Genomic DNA, 13,083 nt, shown 5'->3' with positions numbered 1-13,083 from the left:
CCGAGGACCATCGTGAAAATATTAATGACCAGTATACGACTCTCTTAGAAGATCTCTTGCTCTGGAAACGATTACAACATTTGTTTCAAGATTCCTCCCCCCCCCCCCCCAAAAAAAAACAACTAATTAACTGAAAAGGGAAAACATATATTGTTGATATATTCATTGGGTAAAAAGATACCTAGTTGTCATGATAATTTAATACCAATGTTTACTTTACCAATCGTCTGGGATCTATTTGGCTTGACAGTTTTGACATTATTTCTTAAAATAACCACTTCCGAGAAAATTTATCTGATAACGTGTCGACGGTTGAACAACAGTGAATATTATTTATGTCAGGTTAATGCGGACGTGTTTTCAAAATATGTATTTTTTTCCAAGTGAGAATTTATAAGTATCTACTGCTTTATGACTACCAGTGGTTGCCATGTAAGATACGCCCACATTTTGTAAGCGATCATTAGCGATGGATAAAAAACAAACTAAAAGAACCCGCGATTTTTCGTACAGAGGCCTTAAATCAGAAAGTTATGGTCTGAAATGTGCGAAAAATCGAAAAGAACTGAGATCTTTTGGATATAAACATATAAAAAGTTAAGTTTCATCAAAATCGGACAAAAGATGTGACTTTTAGAGGGCCCACAACCTTCGTATTACATACTTTTACACTATTTGCGTCAAAGGAGTGGCCATTTCCCGAAATTCGAACTCCGTCATCATTATAGTGTAACGGTGATATATTCGAACGGGTTTTAAATAGGATTTAAATAAAGCCAAAAACGCAATTTTTCGTACAATCAGGGGTCATAATCCGAGAAGTTACGGTCCGATATGCGTGAACATCGAACAGAACCACGATCTTTGGGTTGTAAACATGTATTTCAAATGTCATCAAAATGGGATAAGAATTGTGACCTCTAGTGTTCACGACACAAGCTTATAACGTGATTTTTCGTACAATCAGGGGTCATAATCTATGAAATTATGGTCCGATACATGCCAGTGTCGGAACTGAGATCGGATAAATCGGATAAAAATCGTGACCTGTAGAATGTCCACAAACAAATTGTGGACGGGCGGGCGGACAGAGGCGACGACAATATACGTCCACATGAAAATAAGGGGTGGCGTCGTTCGGAACGAGACAAACCTAGGTCCATTCTGTGCTTTTGGACGTGCATGTTAAGTAACCCATGGCAGCTGAAAATCAAAGAAGACTAGGCGATCGATGAAAACAATTGCTACGGGCCTATGTTCCAGGAAAATGCCCGAAGCTAGTCTTTTTGGTGATTCAATAACTTTTATGAATTGGAATTCCCTTTAAGATCGATGATATTGCATTTTATTCGACATATTAAATATGAAACTAACATCTGAGAGCAAATATTAGGCGATCGATGAAAACAATTGCTGCGGGCCTATGTTCCGGGAAAATGCCCGAAGCTAGACTTTTTGGTGATTCAATAACTTTTATGAATTGGAATTCCCTTTAGGATCGATGATTTTGTATTTTTTCGACATATTGAATATGAAACTAACATCTGAGAGCAATATCATTTATATAAAACCATAAAGTAATGATTCCTGTCAAAACTCATTAAACTCCATGGTGTAATTTAGTACTGTTATTTATTAGAATAAATTCTCTATACATGATTGGCTGGTCTAGATATTTTATTCGTAAATGAGGGAATACGCCACACATTTTATCGATATAAAACAGTATACATTGCGTCTTAAGATATGGATAGCTTCATCTCTTAAAATTATGGGTAAATTGAAACTCTTGGTAGACATGACCGAATAGAAATTACGCTTATCACTTGAACAAATATTATCTAAAGAATGATATTTTGCTTTGATTAACAATTTGATCCACCTGGGAATATTTAGAATTTACAAATTACATATAGAAGCATCTTGGTTGCTCGACCATTTATTATGTGTTTTGTTTTAGTTTGTCAACATCAAACCATTATCGAAATGGCGTTTATGTCCTTTCTGGTAAAACATTAAATAACTTTGTATATGGCACTTAATCTAAAAGGAAACTCTGGGTAGTCGCATGAATTAATCCATCAATATATTAACTTCATTAAACTGAAATATTCGTTATAATAGAACCACTATATAAAGCTACGGTTTACATGTTGCATGGTATATGTTCTAAACATAAATCCATAATTTATTGTGACAGTTAATGTGCGTGGTGTAACAGAATTAAAGCAAACCGTACATTAAATCTAAAAACTGGCTGGCTAAACACATTAGTTTATCACACAGATGTTTTGTTTTCACGATGTAAGAAATATTAATCGCATCTAAGAAAGTGAAATATTATAGAACAATAAGGAATACTTAAGATTAATTAAAATTCAGATGGTCTACACGTATCATACATGAGTTAAACCCCTTTGCTTTAGGTTAAAATAAAGTGTTGAATTAATCTGGCGAGTTATTTTGATTAATAATGTTCTGTTCAGTGTTAGTCCTCGTGCGTCATTTGAATTTTTCCTCAGTTTAATCCACACTAAAATACACTCATATTGATTATTGGATATCTAATTAAGAAAACAAAACAAAATATCAATAGTAGATACTCTCCTGGCTTGGATTACAGGCGGTCGTGGCTTTTGACCATATCACGCTTATATCATCTGTAGAGGAAGTCAAATTTTAATGTTGAAAATTTGTAGTTTTCAGGGAATTTCTCAAACCCGAGGGGAAAATTGCATGTAACGGAATGAGCCCATTGCTTTAATGGGGGTTACTTAACTGGGGTTTATTGATTTCAGCATAAACTAGGATGAACGTTTTATCTCACACGCACAGCACGAATCGTCACAAAAGAATCTGGGATGCAGATTACGTACACCTAAAGAATAAATTCTATCCGGTTATTACTCCATGTAATAGAGACTTTTGGCAAGCTTAAATTCCTGGTCCGTATCGCGTATCCGTATTGATTTTGCGTGTGACGTCATCAATACGTGTGTATTTCTCATACGTGATACGACACACGGGTACGGCAGCACGTATCGAACAGCTTTCTTACGGAATAGGTCCGTATAACATCGTCGTCTTTTTACCGTATTGTTTGCTACTTTTAGACGCTGAAATGTTGTGCCATAACATTTTTATGAAACTGTGTGTATCCTGATGTAATTTTAACCATGGCAAAGACTAGAATTTAATCATTACTTTTGATGAGCTTTTCGTGGAATTTTCATATTTTTCCTGTCTGCCTGCATGCTGGTTGATCTACGTGCTAAATTTAGGTAGGTGGGACCTTGAAATTCTGTAAAAGGGGTATAAACTTTCTGAAATGATACATTAGAGAAACCAAAAATTGCTGTCGAGTTGAAGTCGAAGATTTTTAATAAGATTCGACACTAAATGTTTTTTAAATTTTAAATATCTCAGCGACTGTCGAGTGACTTTACTCCTTTCAAGAATTTGTAGGCTAGTCACTAACTGCCATCATGTTGTAATAGAACTCAGCTCAGCTAAGCTAGCCATACGTAGCGGCGCGAAAATTCTGCCAAAACTTTAAAAACTACATTGGCACAACGTATCACGTGATGATACGGATACGTGATACGGATGGGAAAAATTCCAGTTGCCAAAAGTCTGTAATAAAAATATATCGGGTTAGTATGTAGAATAATAACCTCACAACGGGTCAATATGTAGAATAATATCATTATATCGGATCATTGTGTAAAATAATAACCTCGCATCGGGTTAGTACAGGGTGACACAAAAAAAAAACGTTCATCAATAAAAATCGAATATGTAGCAGAAATCTCCAAAGTTTCAAGTCTGTACCACAAAAACTCTTTGTTTAACTGGCGCTCAAAAAATGTGCTCTAAATGAGCTCCCCGGTGTTGCAAGCACATTTGGATCCGGCGGGCAAAGTTCTCGATGACCCTCCCACATTCATCCCTTGGGATCGCTTTTATTGCTGCTGTGATTGCTGCCTTCAGATCAGGGATGGTCTGGGGGTTGTTGCCATACACCCTGTCCTTAAGGTATCCCCACAGATAAAAATCTGGGGCGTTCAAGTCCGGTGAATGCGGCGACAACTCCGGGTCACACCTGCGGCTGATCAGTCGGTCAGGGAAACGCTGCTGTAGCCATGCCAATGATTCGTTTGAGGTGTGGGGGGTGGCGCCATCCTGCTGGAACCACTGGAGGTCGCTGACGACCCCTCTTCGTTATTCAAGTTTAGGTGATGAACGCTTTTTTTGTGTCACCCGGTATAAAGAATAATAACCTCACATCAGGTTATTATGTTCAATAAAGATATTAGAGGTTTTTGGCAAGCGTAAATCCCTCGTCCAAATCGCGTATCCGTATCGAATTTGCGTGTGACGTCATCAATGTGTGTGTATTTCTCATGCGTCATACGGCACGCGCATACGGCAGCATGTATCAAACAACTTTCATACGAAAAATGTCCGAATGACATCGTCCTCTTTTTACCGTATTGTTTGCTACTTTTAGACGCTGAAATGTTGGGTCGTAGCGTTTTTATGAATCTATGTGTATCATAGAACACGAAAGTGTATGTTTGATGTGATTTTAATTATGATAAAGACAGGAAATTAATCATTATTTTTGACGAGTTTTTCTCGAAATTTTCATATGTCCTGTCTTTCTGCATGCTGGTTAGTCTACGTGCTAAATGAAATGAAAATCTGCCAAATATCTGCCAAAAACTCTAAAACTACATTGACGGATGGGAAAGTTTCGCTTGATAAAAGTCTCTAATAAGTACCCTGTACATCACGTATGGGCTATTATATCGAAGGAATGACCATTAGTGATAATATACCGACATTACTGTAGATTACAATCTCAGAATATAAGAGAAGAAAATCCTTTATAAATATATAAATTCCATTTCCAATGGTAGAAGCAAGAAATTTACAAATAAAGAATATGACCCAATATGAAGTATTTCAATGATTTAAAGGAGCTAAATCGCTAACATTTGGGACCTAGAAATTGACAATAGTGGGTCGCAACGCATATAATACTGTAATATGAATGTATATAAACTGATTTACATTCAATGGTTTCCATTTTTACTCCAATTTCAAATCAGTTATTTTCGGCGAAATAAGTCAGCAGTCTCAAGCGAGTGCAAATTTCTAGCGTCTGGTTATTCCAGTCTACATACGCCGTTTGATTTGGTGCAATGTGTCTAGCCTCGTCCCTCGAGTCTCTTGATACAACTGGGACTGAAGCGCATTATGGTACACGATTCGTGTACCAATGGTAAAATGTTTATTTTGTCTTAAATATTGGATATCAAAAGCCCATCTTTTTCCGGTAAGATCACAACATGAATGTTGATTTAATTTGACAAATAAATCGTGTTTTCAATGTTGAAGATTTTGGATGATATTGAGTTAGAGACTTAGCTGCTTTAAGTTTAGTCCTATTTAGTGAAGATTAACTAGGTGTGGTTATTGTAGAATATTATAAATATAATATATTATCATAAACTAGTTGGTACGAATTACTGTGTGATTTGATGAAATATTTGGACTAAAACCATATGCAAACTTATTTATCTATGAAACGCTTGCTTCAGCTCCGTCTCAAACTACAAAACCGTAAAAATATATTTTAAACAGCCTAGTATTTCTTCTGGTAAGATTAGGTGTCTCTACTGTCCATCATACCAAAATTTGCCGCATACATTTATAACCATTGTCATGCCATTTACAGTTATAACCCAGTCCGTGTTTGTATTGAACACGAATATATATACTTTTCAGAAAGTAATTTAAAATGGAAATATCCAACAAATCTAATAAAGTAATAAACTTCTAAACCTGTGTAGATTAAGATCAATAAATAAGTAAAGAAGGAGAATACTTCCTATATTATTAATAGCTAGATATCTGTTATCCTTCCCCTTGTTCAGTAAGACATTTGCTATTTATTTAACTACCTCCACAGGGAAAGCATAGTTGTACACGCAATAATATGAAGATTATGTCAATGAACATGCACATCCACATTCGTTATCAAAGTAAAAGGCGTTTTTTGTATATTAAGAATAAAGGATTTAGTTTTAAATGTTACGTTTTGGAACAATTAATGAACACTAAATAAGACATTTATTAACCAGAGTTTGTTACCATATAAAACCCATTGTTTGGAATGTTAAAACGTATGTCCACCATCTAGAATTTATGTCCAAAATTGCGTCATGTGCAATGAAAATGTTACGAATTTCGATGAACAATTATTACAAATTTGAAAATAAAATAGGGTGTTCACAAGAATTGGGCGGAGTGGCGGAAGTACGTGTCGGGGATGTGAACACAAATAGAATTGAAATATAAGGATTGGTTACGAAGAATTGTTTACTACCTTATCAACCAAAAGCTTTAAAATATTGTAGAATTATTGATATAATCAATAGTATACTTTGCTAAATACACCATCTAATATAACTAAGAATTATAATTTCTATTCCCCGTAAAGGTTTTCTGACAGTCAAAACGTATCCATAACATTTTAGAAGGCATGTTACAGTAAAGCGTAAACATAAATCAGTAAACGGATATTAGACGGATTATATACTAAATCATGTAGAATTATATGTACATTGCTGTAGTCTAATATATATTCAATAATATGTCTGGATAAATACACATGCATCAGTAGACTAGGTTGTTAAGGGGCTGTTTAAGCATTTTGGATATTGACAGTACAGTGGCCGCTGACATTTCCTTATGTATAATAAGTCCAGTTTTATTCAATTGAACAAATATTTAGAAATGAACAACAAAATTATATCTTGTGTTCAAATCAAATAGAATAACCTGGGTGATGTCGACAGCACTGATTAAAGCTATATGGTCATGATTACAGCGCTTGATTAAAACTTGACAAAACACAGAATTTAAGAATAAACTTCATGTGGATTTAAAGAGATATAAGAGTTTTGAGTGTTTTCGACGAGTTACATCAAATTATTCTAAGCAGATTGTATGCAATATTTGAATTAAATCAAACCATTTTAATAATAGTACAACGGTTAAGGTGTTTTGCAAGGTGTTTCATGAACATTTGTGAATAAGGCCAGTGCTTGGATTTTCTATAACTGGATGAGACTATAGTTAATTTTAAGTACATTTATTTTAATGATATATTATGCCAAACGTTGGGCATATTATAACGACAAGGAAACGCTATCACGCAGATCAGCTGATTAAAGAGTGTATAAAAAGTCTGATGGATGTCGTGCGTCAGGAAACACACGCTTGCGCTCTGAAAATCACCTGTCATGTCCATATATTGGAGTACGCCAATGCATATCCCATAGAGATAACTAGTAAATTAAATTTGGAAATAAATGAACCGGAAAACCACATAAACAAAATTATTGTAAGCCATATAAGTATCAAAATGTCTACAATTAAGAAAATAAAGCAAAGGACTGACAGATAGACATATTACAAATGTTGCGATGTGCAATATGTACACTCTTATTCCTTGTGTACTTTAATGGGAACCTTAACAAGGTTAACATACAGTGTGATTGTCTGGTGTTATTCAACACCACAGCAACATGACCACATCTATTTATACCCCGGGCTGGCAGACAACCCACATGACCATTCTGTAGAGAAAACTCAAGTGATTTCCAATAACTAAAGTATCATAATACCAAGATAGAAAATCGAAGTCGTCCTAATATCAAACGTGACTTGACAAATGGATTCCATCAATTTGGTTTAATTATAGTATCTTAGCTGACATATGTTATATATCCGATACATATAATGAGAAAATATGATCTTTTTACTTAGCACTTATATTCCCAGTCGCCATTTCACATTTCACCTCGCATCATAAATCTTGATATTTATCAATATGTCTACTATACGTGCAAGCTGCTGATCATTTTCCTGACGAATTTGAAAATACGATCTGATGTAAAACTACCTACTTCGTCCCTAGATAACAATACATGCCTCTAAAAATATAACGTGGAGTTTGAACCGGAAACAGTATTGTTTTCACACGGTGGATATATACTATTTTTTTTGGTTTAGCATCCGGAAAAATCAGATACCTACTATGCACATTGCAAACTGTGTGTTCTGCGACAAGCGTCCTACAAATCATCAGAATTCCACCGAACTCTTTGTCATAAGATATTCCACAATGTTTTAGCGAACAAGAAAATAATATTACTTACATTAAACTGCATATTGGTATTTAATCAATAATTACAAGCTGCCACTACTATACTGATATGTGTAAAAATAACTCCTGGTGACTAATATAATACAAGTATTGAAAACATTATAGAGTTATTGAATTTTGTAGTTGTAGTACATTTACGAGTAATGTTATTTGAAAAGAGAAGCTATCCGTGAACGTTTAATAAATCTTTACACCCAAGCTAATAATACATAGTCTTTCTAAAACAAAGTATTATAGAGTTGTACGCTAAATATTACCGTCCTCAGACAAAAATATTAAGACATAAACCTTGACTATGCAGTCCATTTTATATAAGTTATGGATTTAAAGTATCAATTTTTGTAATTTTCCAAAAATACCCGTACGACAGAAAACGATATTCATGTCTAAAAACAAAAACTTAGGATTTCTTTTTTGAAAGTGGTTAGTGGAATATCTCAGGACAACTAATCTAATTGCGTCAAACATGGGGATTTGAAACAGATAAAGAAAATAATGTATTTTTCACAAATGAACACAATATCACAGATTGGATCTGCTCCTTTAACTTTAATAAGTATCAAACAAACATGTCGTATCCTGTATTAGTGTAACATTTTAAATCCGATTGCTTTAGTTAGCTTTATTTATTACTTCATATTCTTCATTATAGTTTCAGGGTCAACTCGAATCTAAATTTTTGCTTCTAATTAAGACGAAGCTAAATATATATTTATCAGAAGACTTCTTGGATTCAGCGGATTCAGCCCAGTCTTCTATTTCTGCTTCTAATTTAGACGAAGCTAGGTATGAAATATATATCCATTTGTCAGAAGTCTTCTTGGCTTCAGCCCAGTCTTCTATTTCTGTTTTGTCCGTTCCGGAACGGAACATATTGCCTTCACACTATAGCTGTTTTCTTTGCTTCAGTGGTCTTTAATTGAGAGTTCTAATTTCTTCTCCAGACATGTGGGCTCTACTCAGCCACCAGAATGCGGTTGTTGGAAGTGTGTCCATTCTTTCGCAACCGCCATCATAGGTGGCATTGTTTTTTCACTTGCACACATGGACTTTTAACCGTGGGAGGAAACCGAAAAGCCCGAAGAAAAACTATGAGGTTAAGCAGCGACCCAACTCCACGATGATGGGCCTTATGGTCTAAAGCCTTCTAGATTTCGTGTCATCGTTCACCGTAAACTGATTAGCGATGATGTTTAACTCGGTGGTATTATTCCTATCTTGATAAAGACGAGAGAGCCCTCGTCGAAACGTCGCCAGAAATAAATATTTAAGTAACTTGTATTCCGTACTTTAATTACAGTAAGTATCAGGATTTAATAAACAATCATTCGCTTGTTGTGCATAGAAGAAATAACTTATGAATGTTTAATGAAAAATAGATTGCTTGAGCTAGAGCTAGACAAAAGTTAATATTAGTGTTTTGATTGTACTTCAGATAATCTCTTGGTATTTTTATACTGTACATTAGTGTAATTTGGAGGTGTCGAGGTCGATGGAAAACAGACTCAAATAAACTACTCCGTATATGGATATAGCGAATACAATATTTATTTATACTCCAGTCTTTTCCATTGTATGTGTGCTATTTTATTGGGTGAAGTGAATCATTTCGGCACAGAGCTAAAAGGGTGTCAGATATGACAAGGCCTGTTCTACAGATGCCTCAGGCACCTTTCTTTATTCTCTGGTTGCTTTGACATAGTTCTAACCTTGTTAATATTTCTTCCCAGTGACTACGTAAAAGTCACGTCGAAAAGACCACAGAATCAATTTGAATAGGAATTCTTATAGTTTAAGTATATTATACGTACAACAGATCGGGATTTACTCCTCTGCTGTGTTAGGAGGGTATGGGACATACTGGGAAGAACGTTGTTTTAGAATCCAGTACAAAGCGGAAAGAACAACGTCGTTCTCTCTAGGACAATTCAAAGGTGTCTGACCCATTTCTTGGTCGATTTTCTGGTGGTCAAAGGGAAGTCAGAAAGATATTGAATACTGATCCATTGCAGATCTATTATTTTGTATTCAACTTTAGATTAATCAGACAGAACGTAGAAAGGCCTGGAAACATCATTATAAGCTTTGTCAGTTTACTACTCGGCTTTAAATGAATTGACTGGGGATTAATGTCCCACCTTTCTACACCAACCGGGCTAATGAAAACGAACACACACCATACAGTGTGGTATGAAGGGAAGTTTGCCCGGAGAGCAATTGAACAGCGAGTGAATGGTGTCATTACGTGCACGCCAGTGTGTACACATGGCAAGGGGAACCACACTGGTAACTCTTAAAGGGACAATAACACTCTTGCTGGCTTGGCAGCTCCAGAAAATAAAAAAATAGCCTTATTCTAAGTACTAGATGTGTTAGTGTCCTACCTGTTGTGTAAATTATCCATTAAATCATATTTTACTTGTCCTGAGGGTTCCAAAATATTTTTAAATCCAAGTCACATTTGAAAAGCTTTACGTCAGGCTTTTCAAATCATTTAGTTGAATTTTTCCAATTTTTTAAATTAGGTGTGTTAAGATGAAATTTGTATCATCAATTAATTGGAATATTGTAAAATAGTACAATTTGTTGACCAGAATAAAGATTGGGACATATTATTCAGTTGCAACAAGAGTGGTATTACGCCTTTAAGGGGAACTTTCTCGGCCAACACAGGGATCGAACCCCGGACCTCCTGGTTAGTAAGCCAGCGCCTTGCTCACCGAGCCCCTTCTTACTTAGCACATAGTCCTTATTTTGTTTGCGTATGGTCATTCGAATCAATGCAATAAGGTTAATATTGTTATCAATAGTCAATGTTCTAGAGATATCAGAAACCACTTCACACGTAGCTAATCTCAAGACTATATTATTATATTAGATATAAAGACAAGGTGTCACATCGACTGTCACAGTTACCATTTATAGAGTGATAAGTTCCGCAGTCAACATTAAGACAATGGAATGGGGTAAGTAGGATATATCACTTGATTGAATGACTTATCGTCAATTGTTATAAAAAAAAAAAAAAAAAAAAAACATTTTCAAAGAGCATTGCCATTTTTGCACAATAATTCATGGTGAATTATTGTCTGCTAATCAATTAACTAAACGAACAAATGTGTTTTCGAGCCATCTTAGATTATGTAGAGAACATCCCGATCATGTATAAGAAATGATGCCTGTATACAAAATAACGTCTATAAAGATTTCAAATCAAATAAGGATCAGGAACCAAATACAAACATTGTCAATAACCGTCACATTTCATTAGGCACCCCAAAATCAATATTTGTATTTTAGTGTTGATAGTGTTTTCATGAAGCAAAACATGACATACTTTCAAAACAAATGTGGCGGTCAATGAGTCAAGCATGTTCTTACCTTGTGTATTATTGCATCATCATAAGGAGCGTCTTTATTATCTTCATTAGGTAATAGGGACGTTGGACGACCATTTTGAACAACTCTTAATCCTGCACTTTGAGTTTCTAATCCCGCCATTTTACTAACAAGCAGACGTCAATTTACTGTTGGAATTATCCGAGAGCTGTTAGCACATTATTCCCACGACTATTGATCAGAATGTACTGTACAGATTTTACTCTTCATACACAATGTAATGCTTCTTTATGCGAACCAGGACTGTACAACAGGAGAGAGAATTTGATCATAGAACAGCACACATAACCAAGGTTATCATGCGGACACTTGACTTCAACCAAATAAACCAAGTAATGACTATTGGATTTTGCGGATATCAGAAACACGCACTACAAAACACACCGCATCCCATACAAGAATCGTGCCACAAGTTCCAATACACTTTCTAACCGACGAGTATGGCTATCAATAAATTCGCAATAGGATAATTTATTTGCCAAGAGCAAAAGATCAATGATTTCGATTTACTTGGCTATAATATGATTAACACGCATTCCGCTCGTTTAGGTTTCTTTCCTGTAATAAACATTTAATGACAACATTAAAACTACAGTTCATTTTTGTGTAGATATTCAAATTGATTTTTAAAAAAAACTAGTTTTTCCTACCTCGCCTTTCTGAAATATGATTTGATTATTATCTTAGGACACTTGACATCCTGAAATTGTTTTCAAGAGAAGTTAGTATGCGATTGTTCTGTTAGATAGTCCGAGTGGGAGTAAGGTTATTCTGAACATATTATGACATTTACAGTTTATGCTCAATTCTTTCATTATCTTGGTAGGTGTAGATAGGTGTACAGTTTATGCTCCATTCTTTCATTAGCTCGATAGGTGCAGATAGGAAGGACGTTAAACCCCATCTCATTTAATTTTTATCAATTTCTTTGTTACACACTTGAATGTTCAAATAACGATTTTATTTGGGAATACCTATAGCAAATGACAAAACCGTTAAGATTCATTATGTAAGATTTAGATAAAGAGCTGGCCGTTTTTACCATAATAGTTGAAAAACAGATAATACAAAATGAATAGAAGCAGGGGTCCAAGTCATACAGGTTATGTTTACCGTTTCTCCTTTTTGTCGATAAAATTAATGTCTGTAGATTTTGCATTTTACAATATTCAAATATTACTGTTTGGAGGGCGTGCCTCAATTTAATTTTAAGATTTAAAAAAAAATTGGCCCAAATGATGTCACACCACTTCACCTGCTTCCACACAACAATAGTATACGAGGATCGTGCCGACGCAAAAACATATTGGTTTGACTAAGTCAGTAGTTCCCAACCTTTTGTTGGTTGCGGTTCCATTCCAGAAACCATCATCAGACCGCGACCCCTCGAAGGAAAAGGTCACCTTTTACTATGAAACATCATCATTATTTACAGATCAAAATGT

The 13,083-nt window shown here is 35.1% G+C and overlaps 1 protein-coding gene across 2 annotated transcripts in view; it reads right to left on the bottom strand.

The window, feature by feature from the left end:
- Positions 1-12,038, bottom strand: part of LOC126810364 (ras-related protein Rab-37) — an 84,981-nt gene extending 72,943 nt beyond the window's left edge. Inside the window, exon 1 of one of the 2 annotated variants that reach the window (XM_050535379.2) lies at positions 11,621-12,038. In XM_050535379.2, coding sequence (XP_050391336.1) covers positions 11,621-11,740 — 120 coding nt within the window. In that variant the 5' untranslated portion in view covers positions 11,741-12,038. The remainder of the gene's footprint in view (positions 1-11,620) is intronic. The other variant, XM_050535378.2, reaches the window with a different exon arrangement.
- Between the last annotated feature and the right edge of the window lie 1,045 nt (positions 12,039-13,083).

The sequence above is a fragment of the Patella vulgata genome, chromosome 2 (genome assembly GCF_932274485.2).
Source record: "Patella vulgata chromosome 2, xgPatVulg1.2, whole genome shotgun sequence".
In the NCBI taxonomy this organism is placed as follows: Eukaryota; Metazoa; Mollusca; class Gastropoda; family Patellidae; genus Patella; species Patella vulgata.
Note: the sequence above shows the minus strand (reverse complement) of the source record. Positions and strands in the feature narration are given on the sequence as shown.